At 35.3% G+C, this 24,951-nt stretch overlaps 1 protein-coding gene across 1 annotated transcript in view; it reads right to left on the bottom strand.

Moving 5' to 3' along the window:
• lmbrd1 (LMBR1 domain containing 1) overlaps positions 1 to 24,322 on the bottom strand; it is a 55,554-nt gene extending 31,232 nt beyond the window's left edge. Inside the window, exons 1-6 of the mRNA XM_032553461.1 lie at positions 24,227 to 24,322; positions 22,438 to 22,614; positions 20,850 to 20,913; positions 10,413 to 10,510; positions 7,992 to 8,059; positions 6,600 to 6,688 (exon numbers count right to left, since the gene is read on the bottom strand). Coding sequence (XP_032409352.1) covers positions 6,600 to 6,688; positions 7,992 to 8,059; positions 10,413 to 10,510; positions 20,850 to 20,913; positions 22,438 to 22,614; positions 24,227 to 24,292 — 562 coding nt within the window. The 5' untranslated portion in view covers positions 24,293 to 24,322. The remainder of the gene's footprint in view (positions 1 to 6,599; positions 6,689 to 7,991; positions 8,060 to 10,412; positions 10,511 to 20,849; positions 20,914 to 22,437; positions 22,615 to 24,226) is intronic.
• Positions 24,323 to 24,951: the final 629 nt, after the last annotated feature.

The following is a 24,951-nucleotide window of genomic DNA, read 5'->3' as shown; positions in this document are numbered from 1 at the left end:
GGCATTGTAGATGTAAGCATGCAATTTTGATTTTAGCCCAACTCCTAACCCATGTTATGTGGGGAGCATTAATGTGGAAGACATTGCATGAAGGTGTGTGCATACAATGTGACCAGGACTAGAAAAATCCTATATATATGTAGTTCACTTAAGCTTTGCTATAGCTATTGAAAAAAATATTTTATTATAAAGATCATTGGTTTAATAAATTAAAAATCTACATAAGTATGTTTAATAAGCTAGTTTGATCACTATAAAGATTAAGAAACATAAGTATTACAAAGACTTTAGTAAACAAAGTTGATTTATGAAAGCCTAGATCATACTTTCTGCACAAACTGCTTTTTTTTGTTTGTTTTTTGTTAAACTGATCCACAGATGATATAATAGTCACAGCTCTGCTTTTAATAGTAAAATTTCACCCAGGATGAAATTTGGAGTGCAACAACATAGGGCGGTACAAGATCTCACAGTATTGCTCACCAAAGTCTCAGGAAGTGTTAGATTTTTATGGCCAGCAGCAGTCATCTTCTGGTGAAGAGACACTTTATGCACCAGACAAGAAGGTGAGTGTGTTATAGTTTCAGGCTTTCTGTATCTGTGTTTGAGATTCACATTGTGAAATAATAAATGAAGTTGTTCTTGAGTTATCCTTTTGATTGACAGAGTTAGGCCTGTCACGATAGCAAATTTTGCTGAGCGATTAATTGTCTCAAAAAATTATTGCGATAAACGATATTGTCTGAAGACCTTTTTACACTGATTTAATGGAAATGATGTAATAATGCATGCGATTTCCTGCCAAAGATAGATGCACTTTATTTTCAAAAGAATATTTAACACTGGAACTGATAAACAAAATAAACAAAACAACCAAAAACAAAATGGATTCTCAGTCTCCATTAACAAAAAATGTACTTAATAAAAACTAAACAACATAAAGCCAAAGTGGAAATAAATACTGCATTCAACCAAAAGAGTGCAGATTATGAAGTCTGTATATTATGTTGCCCTTCAGTAATAATTAGATTTAAATAGAGAAAATGGGCACATCCACTACCTGATGCAATAGTTCACACTACATGATTTTTGCTCCTATTTTTCCCCTTATGACAATCTTAAAACGTTGGTCTTTCTAAAATTGTGGTGTGTTACGGTAGATCATCGTTGCTGCTCCGATCTAAATCAGGGGGTTTTCCCACTGGGAGCGTTAATGCAGCCTGTTGAATGCAACAGGTAGCCAATCAGAAAGCGGGATTCTCCTCCGTGTTTTCTGAGGGGAAATTACGTCGGGGAATCCCAAACAGCTGACACGGCGCAACCCGAAGTCCAGCGGACATTGGGGATGATACATGGAAACAACATTAATGTTTATTCAACATGCAAAGAATATAGAAATGACAAGGGGAGGAGTTGGAGCGAGAGTCAGTGGAGAGCACCGGAGTTGAGCCTTTTTTTCATTCGGTGTCATTAACAGAAAGAGAAAAAGGCCGGAAGAGACGATAATGCCGATAATTGAAATGACGTCGATAGTTTTAATTTATCGTACGATTAATCGATTTATCGTTCATCGCGACAGGCCTAGACAGAGTAAACTAATAAGATGTTTTAGCTGGACTGAACCAGAAAACTGTTATAAAACCGTAAATGAAGCACCCACCACTTTTACATATTTTATCTGGCAGTACTTTGGCTTCCCGGTAGAAAAACAAAAACAGTGACAGACATGATGCAAATGATTTGGAAAACCTTGACTTGTCTTAAGCTCCTAAAAACACAGGTGCTAGAATCTGTGTCGGAGATAGTGCTGAGTTGTGCTGCTTTCTCTATCATTTTAGAGTCTCACATTTTTATTTATGTCACAAAGACCCAAAAAGCAGCCCACCACACTCCCTCATTAAACCCAAACTGGACAGTTCTACACTGATCTGAGAATCTTTAAAACACAGTATGTGATTCAAAAACCTTTATTCTATTTGTAAAAGCACAACACATGACATGAGGGCCACTATGGAATTAGACAAACCACCAGCAAAATAACTGGACTAGCCAAATATAGATTTTGTGAATCACCTCATGGTGTAGTCTGGTTGTATTATTACAACCTTACTCATCAATGAGAATTTGGGATTTGCTAACCGTTACTTCTTTTAGAAACAGAATCTTGGGCCTCCTGACAGGCAGATGAAAGGTGGTCTGCCAGTTGAGATTTTTCAGGCAGGGCATGTCACAGCCAGGTATGGCAGCTGTAATGCTCTGGACAGCAAAGGCTTTACAAAAGGTGATTAGATTGGCACAACGCATTACCAGGACTGAACTGCCAGCCTTCCAGCAACTTCACAGACTGGACTGTAAAAGAAAGGCAGACAAGATCATCTCTGACCTCTGCCATCCCAGCTACACGCTGTTCATGCTTCTCCAGTCAGGCAGTTGGTGCAGAAGCATACCGACATGCACCAGCAAATTTAAGAACAATTTCTATCCACAAGCCATCAGGATATTAAACTGCCTGAAAAACTGAACATCTGAATTTTCCTGCAGCCACTTCAGGCTTTATGTATTCAGAGTAACAAAGTACTAAGACTTTGAAGTTTACTATTTCCTACAATATTATTTATAATGTCTTCTTTAATTGTTTTTTTTGGAACGCCAATTGACTATTACTTTTTCTTACAAAATTAACTTTACTCTGCAATAAAAATTCAAGAATTTCATTACACTAATGATGTTGCAATGTTGCAAATAAGAATTAATTTGAATTGAAATTCATACAACTGAAGTAATCTGAAGTGAATTGAAATATAATCTTGTATAAGTATCCTAGATAAAATTTGGGATATTTTCATTAGGTTAAAATTATATTGATTTATCTCCAGAATCTCTTTCAAGATGTTAAATTTACAAATGGGACTTTTGAATTGCTGCAGTACACCATAGCAAATAATTTAGGTCAGAAATATGAAATGAAAGCCCTAAAAACTACAATGGGATTTGAGGTACATATTCTTGTAACTTAGATATTCTGTCCTTTTAGACAAGGACAGATGATATTAGTAATCACATTCCCCTTAGATTTAAGGCTTTACACAATAGGTGTTCAAACAGCTTGGTTTTTCAGCTTATATAGGTTGAGTTAATGTGTGTAACCCACGGGAGAGAAAGAGGACCACCTATCAGGAAAGCACAACAGTAGGTGTCAGGCCAGCTGCCAGAGATAAAGTTAGAAGACAGGGATTGATGAGAAGAGTGATTGCCTCACTCCCCTGTCAAGATCCCACCTGTCACAGCATTCTAAGTAAAAAGCCACACATTTGTCCTTTTATAAATATCCCTCATCCACTCAACAGCAACTTCATAAAGCCCAGACCACCTGTCACCATGGTCATAGGTGGGTCTCTCCTTGTCTATCTCCTTGACAGCAGCATTTCAATTGCAAAATTAAGTCAGTATTCAGGGCATGTATAATGTGTGCTGTTTACATCATTAATCACATTCTTCTAGAGACAGTTCATATGTGTACAAGGGCGAAAAAGGGTGATATAATATATATGTTGTCCTCATTCTATGCAATAAGGAAACTTTGAAGTCTGACAACCAGGCTGAACATTAACATTTGAATACCTTTTTCTGATTCCCGGGTGTTTCATTGCAATCTTACTTCCTTTGTTTGGTGGTGTGCTTAGTGAAAAAGACAATAGCCTCCTGTTCTGTAGAGAGAACATTCTGCTCATAGGCTCAACACAAAGCGAAGGATGGATGTTTGCTGCCAGTCTTCTTCGTTTCTCAAGCAGATTTTCCAGGGATTATACGTAGGAAATATTGTCCATTATTGGTTATGCTTCCACATCTGTATAGTGTCAATTCAAAAACCAGTGGAATGAGGAAGGTCTTATCTCTCTCCACATACAGCCCTTCAGGCTTGTGTTCATGTATGAGCCTCATGCACAAAGGTGTTCTTACAGGAGCTCCTTTAGCTCTGGCGCCCTACATCAGTGGAATTTCGGTGAAATAACAGAATCATCAAAAGCAGCTACAAAGGCAGCCATATGTTGGAACACAGACTGATAAACCGCAGCACATGTAAAGTCGCAAAAAGCTGGATATGGACATATGAAAAAACTATTCTTAACTGGAAGTTAATGATAAAGACCCATAACATCAATACGTTATTCATTTAAAAAAATAAAAATAAAAAAAAAAAAAATAAACATTTTCCCACCTTCTTGCATTGAATTATCTAAACAATTTTATGTCATTTTGGTAACTGCTTTGAGACAGTGAAAGCCAATCATCTGCAGTTAAACAACTGTGTAGACATGATTAGTCCGTCTGTCCATCCATTCATTGATCCTCTCTGAACAGGCCACAGAAGGTGACCAAATTCAGCATATAGAGCTTTGTAGCAGAAGGCGATTAGTACTGGGACATTAATAATATGTTTCATGGGCTCTGAAGATTCTGGGGCAGGGTCTCTGCACTGGGCTTGCCTCCAAAAGATGTGTGATTCAATCTGATTATTATTTGATCAGGTTAGGTTCTCCCAGTAGAATACAAAACAGTGCTATTCAATGGACAATAATGTTTAAAATCCAACAGTTGATCATAGTGCTGCAAATTTGTCAGTTAGTCAAAAAATTGCAAAAATGTCTTAAATTAGTTTCATAGATAGATTGTCCCATAGAAATATGGCAACAAAATTTTGTGTGTCTCTATGTGCAGTCAAGTGAAGCTGTTCTTCTCTATGCTAATTAAAAGAAAAGTTAAATGTTACAAGCCAGCCTCAGGTAAAGGCAAAGCCAAAAATTAGAAAACTATACTGTCCTGGCCCTGAATAAGAAATCAAGAACTACAGTCCTGATCTGTAAAACAATCAAGGAACACTGGTTTAACATGTGTAATGTTATAACTATTAAAAGATGTAGCAGCTTTAATGAACTGTTGTTCCAGAAAAGTCAGGAGAGTTATGTGGCCAAAGTGTTTTTTCTTCACGCAATTAACTTCCCATCTGGAAAAAAGAATCTGGGAATTAGAAAAAAGGATGATGCTCAAATTTCCTCTGCAGCCCAGCAATTTCCCCCATTGCACCAATGAGGAAGGTTAGGGACATCGCTTAGGAGATTCCACTTAAGCACAGAGGCAGATGGTTCAACTTTCTCTTTGGTCCCCATATGGCAACATGCCAAACAACTGTTAGTAATCCATACTAGCTAAAGTTCCTGCATTTGCACTGAAACAGCAAAAGGCCTTACTCTAATAAAAAAGTGAAGATGTGTGTATTAGTGTGATGGGGAAAAGCTATTTCCTAAAGATTTTATGATACAATTTACGCTAGAAAATTTTAAAAAACAAACTGGGGAAAATGCATATGCATTTTATGTTTTTGCATTTGTTTCAGATTCTATTGTATTGCATATGACAATGCATAAAATACTTAATTTAGTATTTATTGAATTACTGAACCCTTTTAAAGAATTGTTTTTGTTTAATCAATTTCAGAAAAAATTAAAACATATTGTTGGCACAATGTTTATAAAGCTGTTGATTGCTGAATTAAATGGTCGCATTGACCAGAGGTCAAGAGCCTAGAATCTACACCAGATGGTTGTTTTCACTCTGATTTGTGAACACAAGAGAGGAGTTATTTCATTTAAAACATGACTTTTAGTCAAAGGAAAACAAATTTGACAATAAACAATTATATTGGACAAACATCATAACTGAAGATTTTTACATTAGAGGTAATTGTGATTAAATCTGCCCAAAAAAGCATTAATTGTCAGAAACTCCTGCTATAATATTTTTATGCAGATTCAATTGACTTAAATGTGGTAAGATGGCAATTAAGTAGTTATGACTGAACAAGAAACATTCCATAGTAATCAATAAAGAACTTAATGATTAATTGATGTTTTTTTAGTAAAATCTCTTTCATTAAACTCTTTTTTAAATATTGGCAGACTTTCAGAAGTGTCATCATTAAGGTAATGGCCTACATTTTCTAGGAAACACACCTAGAAAATGTAGGTGTGTAGGTGTGCAGCTGTGATGATGCAGCATTCACAGCTGCATCATCCTGCAGCTGTGAATGCTGCAGCTGTGAATGCAGCATTCACAGCTGCATTCACAAACAGCTGTGAATGCCAGGAATCCACACAACTAAAATGTTGCAGCGGTTTTAAAATAATGAAATATCATTTTAAGACATAACACTGACTCACATGAAATGTAATGTCACCTCTGCTCCTTATATAAATACTTAATAAAGTGCTCACAAGAAGTAAACTAAAACTAAATTAATTACAGTTCATACAGAGAAACTGGAAAAAGTCACAAATGTCTCTCTCTCTTTTTTTTTCTTTTTTTTTAATAGAGTTAAACTATTTCTATAAATCCTAAAAATTACATTAACCAATAAGGCTGTGTAGCAGTTGAGGAAAAATATGAGACAGTAAATGATGAATGCATAAAGAAATAAAAGGTGTCGAGTCAAAAAATTAATCTGAATGGACTTCAAGGGTAATTATAACAAACAGAAGATATTTAAAATTCAGGTTTTGCTGAAAATTACAGGAAGTATGTTTCGTAGTGGCTGTACTTACGGCTACTGCCAAGCTCATCAAAAAGGTACTGCACCTTCTCCCACTGAGTGGAATTTTGTCCAGGTGGGGCGTCAAGTGGAACAAATGCTCTGAAAGAATAATAATAAAAAAAAGACAGTTCCTCTTTGAATATTATTACGCTTTTCATAATCTGAAAATTCAAAGCAAGCCTATCCACCGACAGCTGAAACCCATTAAGGGAGCTACAAGAAAACAAAGCTTTCACCCAGAAAATATGCTGTGGATTTTGGAGCATGTAGATAATTGATAAGTAATTTCAATCTGTTTTTCAGTTTTTAGTGCCCATTGAAGTACTTGTATGCAGAATTCGAAACCAGGGGATGGGTGTGCAAATTAGGTCTGTTAGCCAGGACAATGGTTTATTTTATTTCTGTGTTTAATACTTATTACTTATGACCTTTCAATTTCTTACAAATAAATTAATGTATGGACTTTTGTGTTTGGATTTTTATTTTATTTTTTACAATGGTGTAAACTTCATGCTCCACTAAAAAAAGTATGGTGTGTTCCACACTTATTTTACCCGGTGTAAAATGTTTGAGCAGAAAAAACATCTGACCATTCCAGACCATTTTTTTTGTTGTTGCAAACTTCTATAAAGTAGATTTACATTTTTAACACCAACATCTCTAGACTTGTATCAAAACAAAACTTGTGTCCAGCTGTCCAACCTTGTAACTTCAACTAAATACCGACTGACTGGACAATGACCTCTTGGTATTTCAGCATCGCAATAAGAATTCAGAGCAATAAACCAACCACTGACAGGATAAAGCGGCAACAGTTAGAGTTTATTTAGTAAAAGAGCATTTATACTACTTCGGTCTACATTGTATCTTCTAAACTTCTATGTGTGAGACAGTATAGCCATGTGCTCTTTATTTCTCAAAGCAAATAAGCTTTCCTTCAAAGTCCCATTTTATGGTTCAGAGAGCACATTCAATCGCACAGGTTGGACTCTAGCTATGTTGCTGTCACAGCTCCCAAAGAAATCCATTAAGTTTCCCTGGTGTTACTGAAAGCAACCTGTGTAAAATCTGAAGATAAATAGAACATGAATGAATATGTGCGCCAGTACATACTACATTTCTTAATTCAATATAGATCAACACAGGGGAAGGTCTGATACTCCCTCTGAAGGTGATTTGGGTATGAGGATTCACAAAACTTAGTTTAGACTCCTATCTACAAAATATGCCTTTTTGTAAACAGAGGTGTTTTTTTCCCTCTTGATGTTTTATCGTGGGCAGACAAATATTGCTTTAGTTGTTTGAAAGGGTTTTCTTCTCATTATCAACACAATAATGTATTTACACCCCCTTTACCTGTTGTGTAGTGAAGCAGAAGAAGCAATTCGTGTCTAAAACTCACCCAATTAAAAGGAGCGCCACGCAGACGAGAACAAATCCAACCGTGTACTTCAGAGCATTTTTCACTTGCTGTAATGTAAGAAATAATTAAATTGGTCAATCATGGTCATAAAGTGAAATATTATCATTCACTGTGAATATGATAAGAAGCTCAGACTGCATTTAGATAAGGACTATAGCAAGTGCGCGCAAGACAAAGTGGGCGTAGATCCAGTGTGACTGCGGAGATAGCATTTCACATCCAGGCGCCATTCAAGGTGCTTTTAAAGTTCCTACACAAAAGACCTTCTTATCTTTGTGAGAAAGTGCCTCGCTCAGCTCAAAACTGACACATGGCAACGAGAGCAGTACATTGCTGTGGCTGATAGATCATACTCACTAATTACTGATTTGTACCATCACTCACTCGAAAAACTTCCAAAGAGAGGAGTTTAAAACAAATGTCATCTGCAAAATTAAAATAAAAGGACCTAAAACAGACGACTGAATAACGTGGCACAAGGCTGAACAACATGTTTTTATCACAGTGAATTTTAGGCAAACTACTACCTGGTTTTGATCCATCTGCCTTAAATTTTGCTCCACATGATGGGCAAATTGTTTTCAACTGAGGTATCGAAAACAATGTAGACTGCTGTCATGAAACATTTACTAAATGTCTTAATGTTCTTGGGTCTTTTTCACAGTTCAGTCTTCTCGGTCTTTAGGCAGCCCTGTGTTGTTTCTTCCTGTAATCATGTTGCAAATTCTTATTTTCTTTTTACACTCAAGTGCTTAAAAAAACTGCATGACATATTCCATTTCCTGGAATTTATTTACAAGGAGATACTTGAAAATTGTACAAAGAAAAATAAAAAATCTCAAACTTAAACTGTATTTAGTGAAGTGAACAAAGTCAGTATTAGGCACAGGTAGTCCTGATGACTGTAAATCAGAATTATCTGTGGCTATTAATGTACTATTTCTTGAACTTTAAACAAAAAGCTATGCAAGTAAGCAGTCATCTAGTTTTATACTGTGCAAAATCTAATAATGTCACATTAAATACCAAAAGCAATTCTTCTTAAGCTTGGAATATTTATTCGTATCTATGCATTACGGACGCACGTTGATTTTTGAGTTACCAAAACAAGCAGAAATTCCAGTATTGTTTATAATAATTTTAGTAAGGAGGCTTAAAAAATAAAAATACTCAACATATTTAGTTGCATCTGAATGGGATTAAAAACTAGAAATTATGGCCAAAGGTGAGTTACTACTATTCACAGAAAACAAACTTATCCTTTATTCCACTGTGTAAAAGATTTAGTGAAGCACCCACCTACTGCAACTCCAGCCTCTCCTCTGTAAGAGAGGGGAGTAGAGGCAGATTATGAGGTAAATGAGTGATATAGATGCTCTCATTAAAAGTAAAATAAACAAAATAAGTAATCATCCTAAATCACAAAGCAGTGGATATCATTACTTCTGTGTTGAGGTAAGTGTGATAAATTACTGCTCCCACCAGTCGGACTTTTGCTGTGTTCTATTTACCTCGGATGTCGGATCTCAGAGCTGGGATTGATATCTCACTTTAAAAAATGTATGATGTAAGAAACTAATTATTAACAAAAACTGTATTTTCTATGACTTGATTAGACTCATCTTTGGTTTATTTAGGCTGACAGAAAGCCTGTTTAAAAGAGATAACAGGAAGGTTGAAATTAGTGTGGCACAGTTGATGTGTTTCATCCTGTTGAGTTCTCACCATTTGTCTGTTTTAAAACATGCTGAATTTAGAAATTCTGACCTTTGAAAAGATTTTAGCTATGCGAGATATGCTAATGATGAATATAAGATGATAGAAACAGTTTAAAATATGGAGTCTACTCTCTGAAATACTTGGTGTGGATTTGATCTGGCTTATATAGTAGATGATTAATTAGAACCTAGACCAAAAAAGAAGAAAACTTTTAAATGCTGTTATTTCACGTATCAAAGTAGTAGTTCTTAAAGAAAAGTTGGATTCAGTCAACATGAGTATTGGTAGGCATGAACAGTTGTCAGTCGGCCTTTTTCTTTCCACACAGAGGTTGTGTGTAACATTCTATACAAAATTTGCATAGTATTATTGCAAGAATGCCTCACTTCATTCAGCATAGTCTAAGCAACTTACTGAGGTAGAAAAAAATACAAAATTTGTTGCCCTCTAAACTTAGGGTGAACTTCTTAAGAGACAAAGGGGTTAAACGTTATCAAATTAAAATTGCAAACAAGCAGACTGAGGTTCCAAGATTATGTCTGCAGGTTGCCAGAAATTTGGGAATGTTAACAATTAACATACTGATCAGATCTGGTAGAATGACAAAAAAAATGTATTCCTCAAAACTACCTATGAGTGAGCTGCAGTGCTGCATGCAGGGAAACAAAGGCGTATTCTTACCGAACATTTGTTTACATTGTTGTCATCCTTTTCTTCATAGTAGAAGTAAACAAAGGGGATCCAAAGGAAGACACAGAATAGTATTATGGAGTAGAGAGCTACAGGGATACAAAGAAAGGGCAAAAATTAGTCACAATATATTTTGCTAATAAAATTTACTAAAACTAAACGCCAGTTTCCTTTTCCAATGGTAAATTATGCCATTAAAACAGCCACATACCCATTTAACATACCCTCTGCAGTGTTTAAATCTATTGAAAAACATTTGGCAAATTGCAAAGCTATTTGACAGTCAGATAATTTTAATATACTACAACTTAAAGCAGCAAGTATCAGGATCTTCTAGCACAAAGCCTCGTCATTCCTCTATAGGATGTTTGCAATTACATTACATAGGTACACTCCTGTCATTGTGGGAAAAAAAATTAGCTTAACAATGGAGGAATACTGGATAAAGTATTAAAAACAGTAAGAATTTTTTTTTTTAAATTAAAATTTATTTGATGGTTTTGACAAAAACCAGATGCTATGTATCAAGTGTAGTCTGAAATATGATTGCTTAGGTTGCTGGAAATAATATATATTAATTAGGAGCAAAAACCCTACAAACAAAAGGTTTGTGAGAGAAAACCTGGCTTCACCCATTTACTCAAAATAATGAGAACAAAATTGAGAATCGTACTGAAATAAATTGCCAGCCTAATACAAATTCCCTTCTCTATTATTCAGATTATTCTGTTGGTAAGAAAAGTATGTCTGCATCTGTTAACAATTTGAAAAAAAAAAAAAAAAACACTATGGTTTGGACCAGAAGACTGTCTAGTCCTAAATAGCATGTGGTAAAGCACCTAGCCTGCCATCGCAGGGATTAATACTGCTTAATCCTATTTGACAAAGCACATAGCATCCATCTCCATGTCAAAGATGACCATCACTATAGCAAAAGAAAAAGTTCTCTGCAGCAGAGGAAAAAAACAGCTTACCTCCACTGAAATTTGTGACCTATTATATTAAGTGGATGCAATACACCAGGAGAAAACATTCATAGAAGGATGCCATTTTAAGATGGGGGCGTTTTTGTCTTGCCTCAAACTGATGTCAAGGAAGACAGTCCAGACAATCCAAAAATAACTCTCTGAAAAGCATGTCACAAAGACGTAATCAGCCACTTGGCATGGTTTGCTCAACACCCTGAGGTGATAATGTGAATCATTAGCACGAGAAGCAACAAAAACAAATGCAAATGAATGCAAACAGGTTACAGAACTGCTTTCTCTTTCCTTCAAACTTAAACAGCTTGTATAAGGAGAAGTTTTACAGATATTAATACGATCTCAGCTTTACCATTTGGTCACAAATCTCAAATATGATCAAAACAATTCAACTGTTTATTTTGTAAGAAATAAACAGTTGAATTGTTTTGTAAGAAATAAACAGTTTCAGTTCTGAATATGAGCCCAATACATGAAAAATAAGAACACTGAGAAAAAGAAACAAGGAAAATCATTTTAATGACTGCTTAATATTTTTGATCAGTAGCATACTTCAACAAAGCGGCCACACTAATGACAAAAAAGTGTGCTCCAGGCATGTAGAAACACCTCTCTCTCCAAAATGAACCATTTCCAGAAAAGGTTCTCTCTCTGCTGCAGGAAAATGAATGTTGCGGTTATAGAACGTTTGCCTTTTGCCAGCTGTGATCGTGACAGGGCATTGCTTTCAATATGCACATGCTCATTGCTTCACCAATGTATCCATTAGCACTCATTTTCAGCTAGACAAACTAAGTTGAGGATGATGCCAAAAGCCAATAAAAGCAAACCACGCTCAGTATGCAGCTGCTGATGTATGCCTGGAGGTTAAAGTACTGGGTAAAATTAATCAAAACACCATGAATATTAACATACAAAGAGAATAGGTCATATTGAATTATTATGAATCAGTCGTTACTCTATATGCAGATCATCTGCCGGAAAAAATGCATTATCACTATTAAAACGTAGCCCATTTATCCCTTTGACAGAATAGGAGTGGTAAATAATTGAATGCCCTTAACCTTTTATTTAGGTTCTGTGTTTGTGTGTTATATAGATTGAAATCTACTGAAATAACAAGCAGATGTTATACACTTCTCTGTGTTTAAATATTTATGAAAAATATGCAATAATATTTATTAATTTCCATCACTGGTTGAAAAATATTTGTATTTTCTTTGTTACAATTTCTTTCAAAATACAAAATGACACACAAGATGTTTTACATAATAAATGAATAGCCTTTTACATTAAATACTTTTTTTTTTATTTCACCCTTGCAATTTCTATCTTCTGTCTTTTCTAACCAAGCTGGATGTTTTGCTACTGCAAAGAATTTAAAAATCATTTTATATAACCTACTCTTAGTCAACCTCAAGGAGATCTGATATTACTCCACTTAATAATATCTAATAGGTGGAGGTCAGTTAAGCAGCACTGGAGTTTGATCTGTAGTCATAATATGGAGCTTTGAGAAGTCACTGAGCCCAGACAGGTATCAAAACAAACAAACAAAAAAATAGAAATAGCTTTAAAATAATAATATATAAAAAGCATGTTTATCACAACTTATCTCCCTTATTCAAAACATAATACTTTTCATACAAATCACACACCAGTTTATAAAACTACAAGCAAATGTTTTTTCTTTGACAGCTGATGATTTGAAGTTGTTGTTCTGCTTCCAATAAATAGCAACCAACCAAACCGGAATGTGAAGAAAATATATATGTTTTTAATATAATCATCATGATTGGATGTTTTTATGACTACCAATGTTTATGAAAATATTACCTTTCAAAGTACCAAATATATATTTTTTTTGTTAAAGGGTAGGAAATGGAAGTAAAAACTGCCAAATTTCCCAAAGAGTATCTATGAAATGGGAGAATAAATTGGTAAAGCAGGTCTTGAGCTTTTTTAAAAAAGTCAGTTAAGCAGCACTTTCTTTAATTAGTTAATTAAAGAAAAGAATTATTTGTGCAATTACAGAAGTTGATTTCATTGTCTGATGACTAGGACCAAGTTGAAAGGAACTTACCTTGAATCTGTTTGTATGACTAGGTTAAACTGACTATTTTGGTAAGAGCCCTAGACATGATGTTTGTTGTGAATTGGTGCAATATAAATAAACTGAATTGAACTGCATTTAATTCTATCATTACAAAATAGCCTTTCATTTCTTTTGTGTGCTTGACTACGTTTTATTTATTTTTTTATTTTTTTCACTGAAGGCCTCTCTGAATCACCCAAAGCTGCTCTTCAAAGTAAAACAGAAAATTCTCAGTAGTTTTAGGAATTCTTTGAAGACACAAAGCTACCAGCTTTCAGTGAAATCTGTCCACATATGTTGGCAGGCACATTATTATTGACAAAAACAAAGTTATTGTAGTGTGCACAAGGACTGCCTCCTGTCTCGCTACTTTTTTTAAATGGCTTTGAGACAAGGCAAAGAGAAAGCCAATGATTTATTCAGGAGGCCCAGGGTATTTTGCCCTGTTGCTTAAGCGTCTTATGCACCACTGCTTTGAAGTACTGAAAAGTCAGAGGAAATGTAAAAGTGGACAAACCTCAAGCTTGAAAGCTAACCTTTTATGCTAGATCACAAAAGCATGTTGTATAAAAGGATGTGGACATCTCTGTAGCAGACATTCGTCCCCAATGTCAGGTTAAATTTAGATACCTGTTCCACTGGCATTTGTTTGATATTCAATTTATTAAATAAAGAAATAGATTTATTATATGGAATTAAGAATTCCTTACGTTTTTCTCTCAGTTGATCAACGTCTTTGATCAATCACATGCTCATAATTTGACCATACATCATGAGATATTCACGATATGATATGTATGCACAATCAACAAATCATCATTTACCGGCTAACAACACTTTATAATGTTCTCATTACGTATTATTCACTTTGAAATCAAATAAGTTCTGCTGTCTCCATATCCTTTAACTCCAACCACATCTTCAGAAAGCAAAATGGAAATCTGCTTTCCAACTCAACAGCTAGGCATTCACATTTAAGCCCAAAATACCTCAACATCTATGTAGTGTAATACCAAGTATCAAAACAACAATCAGTAGAAAAACTAGCAGGGGACAGACAGTTATTGTCATGAAATTATGAGTGCAACCCATAGTTAGTGTGTGTATGGACGGTAACTCTACAAGAACACTGAATGACACATTAGCCAAAAAATCTGAATAACAGCTTTTGAAAGGGTCATTCGCTACAGCATCATTAGACATTATTAGAAATCAAGCTGTTGATTTTATTTTTGTTTGCCAGAGGTTTTTAGTTTTGTCAGAAATTGAGCAAATTTTTCATAGAATTTTTTTTTCCCCTTGTAAATACCCTTTAATGAAATGTGCCTCTGCTGAAAATGTTGAAATAGTTTTGTTTGGTTTTTTTTCCTTAGAAAGCTTAAGTTTGAATAATGTCCCCAGCTGTCATCTCAACTGAGAATAACAACCTGAGATGTCCCTGGTCAAAGGGACTGATGGTAAAAATGAAGAATAGAGTGCTGAGGAAAACCAAACCAATAGTAAAACATCTTTAGTCCTACCCCTTGTAGCTAATTATGCAACAGTTAATGTTGCTGAAAAAATCTATCATTTATATAATTTTGTGCATGCACAGAACATTATTAAATTACAAGACATACTTGAAAGACCACTGTCTGAAACAATATGTGAATTCAAAGAGTAAGTAAATTATGCCAAAAGCTCTTCAAATCACTGAGCATTCACATGCTTATTAACTGTGATCGTCAGTGAATATAAATCAGTTGACTCTGGAGAGAAGCATGTTTCACCAGAGGACGTATAAAACTATATGTCAACCCTGTAATTACACTGTTTGTGAAATACAAATGGACACAGCTGTGTCCTGGAGGAAAACTTAACCTTAAATGCTTGATTGGAAATAAAGCTGCATAGCTTGACATGGAAGTTGGTCTCCACCTACTGGCAAATATCAAAGTGATGCTTCTAAAATAAAGACAAAACAGGGATGTCAAAATGATGTCAGGTTTTGTACAAAATTTAAAAGGTGTTGGGGAAAAAATAGACTTACAGGGTCATAATTACATTTATTTAATCTTTTCCATTTAGGCAGCACATAAATTCTAACCTTGACAGATATTTTCCAAAGTAGAATAAAACCAAAACTTGTAAAAATAACTTTTTATAAGTTCTTTTTACCGTGAACTTGTAAAAAGATTCAGGCTCTTGATTTAAAGGCAAATTTCTTATGAAGTAATAAATCACACAAATAATCATATATGTATGTCTGTCCCTACATGTTACATGCACATTTCTGTTCTCTTGTTTTGGATGGGGTGGGGTGGTTAATGTTTTTAATTTTAATTTTGTTAACTTTGGTTTTTTTGTTTTTTGTTTTAGTATGAAAGGTGCTGACTGATTGTCAGTCAGCATGTTTAAATTTAACATGCTTTTCTCTGCAGGAGGAGCTTGGTTCTGCTAGGATTTTGTCTTTTAACCACTCCATTTCTCCTACAAGGATAAAGGGATGAGCCTTGTTGGGTGGAAGTAAACTTTGGAGTGGGGGCTTGCAGTGCTATGTTCCTAATCGGTATGGCATTTTGAGTGCATTTATGACTCTCGATTCAAGTCATCTCACTTTCAATATTTGGCCATATCTTTTAAAATCTGTTCATCTTAAGCTGTATCCCTAGTTTAACCAAAAAAGTCAGTTAAAGTATTTTACTTTCAGCCTTCCATGTTCACTTTAAACAGATGGGAAAAGTCGGCTGGCACCTCAAAGTTGTGTGGATTTAGCAAGCCACCAAATTAATGAGGAAAAAAAAAACTCAAATCATATCAGGAGTGAATCTGACAAATTATTTCCCAGGGGCTTTGTTCTAAGCCCAAATAAAAAGCCTAGCAAAAAACACATAATAACAAATAATGCTGAAGTGCACATCATCACTTAAAAACTGTGCTTTTGCTGTGGAGGCAGTTTAATAGTTTTGCTTCACAGCGTAGAGCACAAATGTAACTACAATATTGTCGAAATTTAACATGGAAATGTTGCAAAAATTACAGATGTTCAGATAGCTGGAGCAGGTTTACTTGTTTGACAAACAAACCAGACCACAAACTATAGCTAGGACAAATGATTAGCACTTGTGCAGAAATAATCTAATTTGCAATATACCTTTAACATCAGAAGATATATATAAAACTGAGTGAAATAGCCATTCAGATTAAGGAATGACAGAAAACTAATTTCTGAAAAACATAATCCTATACATAATAGTTGAAGACTCAACAAATGTGCCAAAAACTGATTCCTCCCTCCACTCAATAAAGGCAAACAATGAGGAGCTACTCCAACTACACCATGTAAGCAAACTTGATGGATAGATGATTAACATGGATTACGGTAAAACTTACAGCAGATTAAGATAACTTTACAGACTGTATATAAAGCAACCAGAGGATGTATATAGAATAATCAAGTTAACTCACATTTATTTATACCAGCACATTTTAAAATGGAATGTTTACTGAAATGCTGCATACAACATTAAGAAGCAACAATGGCAAATCAAAGCACATGTAGAAAACAATAACATCTGCAATTAAAGGGACAAAAGGCAATGATAGAAACTTAAACCCAAGACAGAGCCATAATAAACAAAAGCTAGTTTAGTTTTATAACCCATTAAGAGACTTATAGCTATGTGGCTACAGAAAAACATGCAAATCGCAGCATCCATGGAGAAAAAATAGATCTAAACACTGGAACAATATGCCAATGCTTCGGAGAACTAACCTGCATCAAAGAAAAAATCTGTTTTAACTGCCTTTAAGTTTCAACATAAAAGACTAGCGTTCCTTGGGAGTAAGCCTGTAAAAAGCATATAAAAAAATAACATCCTGCATGGTATAAATTTAAAAGGCAATCATGTTTTATGTGAGTTAACAAAAAGCATTCATCTTTAGATCACTGCTAACTGTAATTCCATTACTAAGTAGCAAAAAGTCCAATAAGGAGCATGTAATTTTATGTTTTCTATTGAAGGCCGTAAATAAAGGGAAAATCAACAAGTGGGAAAGGTAGGAGTTCTAAAATGACACTTCACCTTCACCTATTGCAAAAACCATGGTTGTGACTGTCAAAACTACACGATCACAATCAACAAATCTTGATTATCAGTTTGTGATTTCAGGATTTCTTTCGTTGTTCTGACTTTCTGCACAAGAAGAGTAAGTTTCTAACCAGTCACAATCAACATCAGAAAAGCCTAAGCATCGTTATACTGTACACTTGATGAAACACATGTTGAAGTTACGGCAATGTGAATATTTCGGTGTTCCAAGACAAGCATAGTAAAGCATGTATACAAAAGGCTATAAATACATAGATTACAATAATTGGTTATCTATACGAGACAACAACAAATACACTAAAACGTTTCAGGTTGAATGTAAAAAACTGATTATATTTTATTGAAAATAACCAGCTTTTAAACATTCTACAGAAAACCTTACAAAACAGGTTTGATCAGTCACCCAGCCCTCCCCTAGCCCAGTATCTCCTGCTGTTATCCCCTCATCTTTGACGACTGGCTGATTTTCTTCTCAAGACTTCACACCGCTCAGCTCTCAGTCATTATCAACCCCTTTCATTTCTGAGGACTCCACCCTCCCGCCTCCATTCCCTACCTTCATCTTATCCCTTTCTACACTTCAGGTGAGGAAGGAGCTATGAAAGATCAAGGTGCAAAAGGCTACAAGTCTGGATGGTGTCAGTTCCAGGCTCCTGATGTGCAGCGATGATCAACTGTGTGGCATCCTGGGTAACATATTCAACCTGAGCTTGAAGAAAAAAATAATATCTGTGCAAAGCCTCCTGTGTGGCACTGGTATCAAAAACCAAACATCCAAAGGACCTCGGAAGCAACAGGCCCATAGAACTAACTTTACATCTGATGAAGACTGTTGAGAGGCTGCTCCTCAGTCATTTACACCTCCTGGTGCCTACTGAAGTTCATCTAATAGCCTGGCATTGGGATGGATGACATTATCATCTACTTCCTGAACTGAGCTCTAGCCCACCTGGAAAGGCCTGAAGAGGATCACGTTCTTTGATTTCTACAGCGCTTTCACCATCATCTCACCAGGGCTTCTAAGCGACAAGTTTGAGCTGTCAGTTGTGGACCACTCTCTGTCCCATTGGATACTGGACTACCTCACTAGCCAGCCACAGTATGCAAAGACAATGGGCTTTTTTTCTGACAGAATGGTGGTAAAGAAATGTGCTAGCATCATTGCTCTTCGTCCACTACACTCCATGCTGGCATCTACAAAAGTTATCCTATGACGCTGCCATAGTCGCCCTCTTCACAGGTGAGTACAGAACTTTGTGGACTGGTGCCAGTGGAACCACTTCCTGATCAACATGGCTAAAACCAAGCAGCTGGTGGTGGATTTCTGCAGGTGCAGACCCACCACACTGAGACCAATGAGTGAACATTGAGATAGTGGACTTTTATAAGTACCTAGGTGTTGACCTGAATGATAATCTGGACTGGACTAACAACACTGATGTTCTTTACATGAAGGGTCCGATCAGACTCTTTTGGAGCTGACATCAGCAAAGCTAGTAAGTTGGCGTAGTACCTTATAAAACATTTGAGAGGAAGTGTTTAGATGAGTTCATCAGGAAGGACAACTCTGTGCTAGAATCCCCTCTCAACCCAGTGCAGGTGGTGGAAGACAGAAGAACTCTGGCTAAGATAACATCACTGGACAATGTTAACATACATGCTGGTATTTGCAGTTTATCTTATATTAAGACATTTCTGCTCTGTTGTGTGCGATATTTATATCGCAAAGGACTGTTTGCTGAGCAGTGCTGAGCAATTTCTTATGAACTTATGTTGGTCATAAATTAAATTACCCAAAATGCTAAACGTCACAGAGTGATTGAAGCAGAGATAAGAAAGAGTGGAAAAGTGGAAAATATGGATACATAGCAACTGACATTTACCAGTATTTTCACCAAAGCAAAATTTTCTAAATCACAGTTGAAGAAAACTAATGATTAATTTCTGACCTCATCTTTAAATGCACTGAGTTTTATCTAAATTATGGCATCAAATTCACACAGGCAGCCATTCTGGGAATAGCTATAAATGGGTATAATCTCCATGTCCACATAAACCCTTCCTAACCCACCAGCGCCTATCCTAGACAGAGAAGCATAACAAAATCACGAATCCTTCTTAAGAAGTTTTCTTTAAAGCTTCTTAAGTTCTAAGGCAGCACTCACTTTGGAGTTCACGTGGATCAAGTGAAAGGTTTTAATTCAATTTTAGCTACCGCAGGTCGCCTGTAAAGTTACTGCTATTGTACTCTTGCATATAGTTTGTTCATGTTTCTGTCAAAACTGAAGACATCACTTAAAAAGGAAAAAAAGTCAACTACTACTTTAATTATAAAGATAGTGTTATGGCTCAAATTCTTTCTTATAGCAACATGAAACATGATATAGATTTTTAGATTAACTACTGGAATTGCAGTGTTTCAAACAAGCTAGACATATTGTATATGGTTTTTTACTTTCATATAGAAAACTTCAGTCAAGACTGATTTTATAATACACTAATAGATTTGTTTTTGCACTACTTCTGCCATTAAGATCTATATAGAAACCCTGAGTGCAAATGAGTCACCACTGTGAAAAATATAATGCTAGCATGAATCCCATATGTTGTATGCTAACCTCGCAAAAAACAATGATTACATGAGACGGGTACAAAGTATTATTAAAATTGAACCGGCATGGCCATCAATCCGAAAACAGCACAGCGCTGATATCACAAGACATAGGATACCCCACCTACAGTACAGACCAAAAGTTTGGACACACCTTTTAATTCAATGAGTTTCCTTTATTTTCATGACTATTGACATTGTAGATTCACACTGAAGGCATCAAAACTATGAATAACACATGTGGAAATATGCACTAAACAAAAAAGTGTAAAACAACTGAAAATACCCCTTATATTCTAGTTTCTTCAAAGTAGCAACCTTTTGCTGTGATTACCGCTTTGCACACACTCTGCATTTTCTTGATGAGCTTCAAGAGGTAGTCACCTGAAATGGTTTTCACTTCATAGGTGTGCCCTGTCAGGTTAATAAGTGGGATTTCTTGCCTTATAAATAGTCATGAAAATAAAGAAAACCCATTGAATTAGAAAGGTGTGTCCAAACTTTTGGTCTGTACTGTATATGTAAAATAAAATATAATGTCAGCTCTTGTATGGATACATTTCTTTATAGATTCAAAGTAAATATTTATTTATTCTCCAACATGTATTCATTGTGTTTTGTCATTAACATTCAGTAGAACACACTCACTGTAATAACCATACAGCACAGTGGCTTCAATTTGTCCTCTTGTCTCATTGTTTGCAGCCCATTGCTGGAAAACAAGAAAAAAGTTTTTATAAGCTTCATAGAAAGGGAACATGTTACAACAACAGACAAGAGTTAGTTTTAGGATGACAGAATGTGATTTAGATAAACATAAGATTACACAAGTTACTGACTAAAGCAATGTGAAAGGAGGCCATTTCTGCCACGCTAATAAGTATACATGGTAAATTAAGTCAAAAACTTTTCATTTAGTTTCTTCAGACAACAGCACATGTCTTCAGAAATTAGGGCCTTCGTTCCTGTGTGAATTATAGCTTCTTCCTCTCAAATCTATGTCAGTATAGTAGTTTTCCACTGTGAATTGTGACACTCTTAACATCTTCAGCAATCAGCTGATTGTTGTTTTTGTTCTTGGGTTCACATTTCACACCAAACTATGTTTATCTATGGGACACAGAATTCATATCCACGATGTTTATACTTGTGGATAGTTGTTTCAACAGATGAACCACATTAGTGTAGGTCTGCAATGCTCTTTCTGATATCAGATTTTTTTTTCTCGGTATTTGCATGATGCCATACAAAGAGTGTTTGTGTGCTTTTGGGACAACCCCCAGTTAGCTCATATGTCGTGAATTAACCAATCAGAAGGATACAAAACCAACACACAATCTTTCAGGCTTTAGAATAATGTTTAAAAGAAATAGTAATGTTGGTACATATCCATATCTGAATATGAGGAAAGTATTACAAATTATCTCATTATTCTGGCATTTACCACACACAATAATCCTAACTGACATAAAACAAGAAAGATTTAGTCGTACATATTTCTCACTTTAGACAGTGAGAAATAAATGTATATATTTTTTATACTTTGTATTTAAGCATTTGGTTTCAACTACAAACAGAGACAGAGCTAAAGCACAAACTGCAGTATGAATATATTAAATGATAAATTAAATTTAAGTAAATTTCTGCTAAGTAAAAATGTGAAAATCTTTAAGATCTTCAAAAGCAATTGAAAAAACAATATTTCCTTTATTCTTTATTTTTCCCAGTAATTATTTTGAAGAACATATTGGTGTCTTCATAAGTTAGACAAAAATATGAAAACAGATTTTTTTTTTTTTTTTTTGTTCAACCATAAACAAAGCAGCAATCAAAGCAGTTTCTTTGCTTGGTTATTTGTTCAATCTATGGCAAAGATCCTCAAATCCAGGCCTTGAGGGCCGGTGTCCTGCAAGTTTTCAAAGTGTCTCTACTTCAACACACCTAAGTTAAATAATCAGGTCATTAGGAGAGCTCTGGAGAACTTGACTGTGTACAAATTCAGCCATTTGATTGAGGTGTGTTGAACCAGAGACACATTTAAAACTTGCAGGACACCAGCCCTCAAGGGATTTGAAAACCCCTGTTCTACAGGAAGAAAATAATGGATTAAGAAATACATTTAACGTTTACCTTTTTGAGAAAAAGATAACTAAGAACAATTTTTCATTAAGAACATACTAAATATCAACAATTTGAAACTGATTTTACAGTGGCTCTTAACAGAACAGATACTGACCTTAAAGGTACCATTAGGATACTTCATGTAGGAAACAAGGAATATGTCCACTGGAAGGAGAGCCGAGGTTATCAAAGCTATGGCCAATGCACATATTGCTGTGATTGTTGAAATAACTTCACTATCTTGTCGACTCTGAAATTTGCGAATGTAGATCCAGCAGAAAGCCAGAATTACCTGAAAAAAATTGCAGTGAAGATGATTCAGAAATATTACGGTACATTCAGGGAAATCACAGAAAACAAAATAAACAAATATTGGCACAAAATTTCATTTTTAGCTTCCATCACATGTACATTCAAAAGAGTTAATACAAATCAAACAGGAAAAAATTATGTTAGATAGAAGGATTTATTTACATGAACCAACATAAAAAAATGAGAAAATGTGAAAAAACATTGAAATGCAGTGAATAAAGAAGAAATGTCAAGGAACATGTGGGATGTGCATGATTAGGAATAAACCAAAACAACATTGTGTATTTTTATTTTTAAATTAAAACTAAAATAACTGAAAAGACTCAGATTTTCAAGACTTAAGGTCAAATTTGTGAGACAGAGTAAATAACACAGCAAGAGTGGTGATAGTACTGCATCAGCATTTTGAAAAATATACAAATTCCAGATATGATAGTGGACTCAAGCAGCAGATATTTTTATTATTTTATTAGAATCCAGTAAAAAATGTAAGGAAACTGGAAGATTCAATGTAATCATACTTTATTCAGAAGACAGGGGTTTGACCTTGTACCCAGACACACTTTCAGGTTGCAAAAGTGCATGGATATCAGTGTAGAAATTAGAAAGAAATGTTATCAAAGTGTTGAAACCAGTGGGGAGCCCATATTTCTACACATACAGAGAAGCCTATCTGAAGCTGTTCAGAGCCAACTGATCAGAAAATATTAAACCAATTTTCCAGGATCAGTAACAAAACTGTGGTTTAAAAGAAAACAAAAGAGTGACTGATTAATACAAAGCAGAAATGCCTTTTTTTTTTTTTTTTTTTAGAAATTACATTTAAAAAAAACTTTTACGTAGGTTTAAGTAAATTAAACAATCCAGTGACACCATTTTAAACTACTAGGGTAACAACAGACACCCCACAATTAAAAAAAGAGAGAGAAATTTTGCCAGGCTTTAAATTTAAACCTTCAAAATTGCAAGGTCGTATGCTAGACACAAACTGCTGCAAGTGAGGACGCTGCAAAAAAACAGCTACTTAATATCAAGGTCTGCCATTCACGGGCAAGATCAATCAATTAAAGGCCCGCAGCTTTAAGCCTCTGGCTGCTTGTTTTGCCAGGTAATGACGCAGGCTTTGCATCCAAATAAGAGATGAGAGCGCTCTGAAAAGTGGGCAGAGATACAAAGGTAATTTGTTCACGACAATGCATTCCTTTCTCAGTGGTGTGACTGTGAATGACATCAGACGAAATAACGCCTAAATCTTGACGAAGGTCCTCCACAGGCGCATATTTTGTTATGTGATAAAACAATTAAACATGAATAGTCACAGGTTCGTTCGTGAAACTGCGACGTTTCATATTGTTGTGTCTTTAACGATTTAAATACAAATACCAAGTCCATCAACGGAACATTTAAAGAGCCTGAAAGTGTGTCATGGCTAAAGCCAATCCAAAGCCAGTAGTGACGTTAATACGCTGAAGCTACATTGCGTAGATAGCACAATATAAAACCGAATTAATCGTCGGGAAAACGCGTCTAATTAAAATATGTAACAATTCCGTCATTTACAACGGGACCAAAAGTGATGTTAATGTGCTTACCAGGAGAACAACTGTGAAAATTGACCATCCGATCACAGACTCTGAGAGTAGGGACTGAGCCGCCATCTTTACTTCCTGTAATAACAAACCCACGTGTTCATGTTACGTCACCTCCCTGCGTGCTGCAGCTTGCGTAAATTCTCCGCACTTAGTATAGAGAGCTGAGACTTGTTTGTACTGAGCCAGGTGTCGAAATAAAAGCAAAGCTGGGGGAAAACCTATTTAGTCAAGAGCGTAAGCGTAAATGTATGAACATTATTATGTTACGGGAAAGATAATAAATCATTATCTTGATTCAACAAGTTGAAAAGTTGCAAGATTACAAGGAAGACTGTAAGCAAATTGTTGTGAAATTACACAAGTCCCCACTTCTTTCAATGGCAGAAAATCAGGCAAGATGGTATGGTCCTAATTAAGAACAAAGGTCACAGGTGAGCCAAAGTTATTTATTTATTTATTGAGATATGGGAATAGCTAATCTCTACAATTTTAAAGACTACACATTAAAGAAACATATGGTATAGTAAATTATTAAAGCTAGGCAAGGACAATAAATATAGGAAATAAAGCACTTATTTTGGTTGTCACTTTACAACATAAGTTTTTCTGTCTACAACTTGTGTTTTTAGCATATAAAATAGAAGGAAATTCATGTTTAAGGTTTGCATTTAAATACAATACTAATCCACAAAGACAGGCAATACTTTCTAAAAGCATTAATGCAC

Source organism: Xiphophorus hellerii, chromosome 22 (assembly GCF_003331165.1).
Source record: "Xiphophorus hellerii strain 12219 chromosome 22, Xiphophorus_hellerii-4.1, whole genome shotgun sequence".
Lineage (NCBI taxonomy): Eukaryota > Metazoa > Chordata > Actinopteri > Cyprinodontiformes > Poeciliidae > Xiphophorus > Xiphophorus hellerii.
This window is presented reverse-complemented; position numbering and strand designations above follow the sequence as displayed.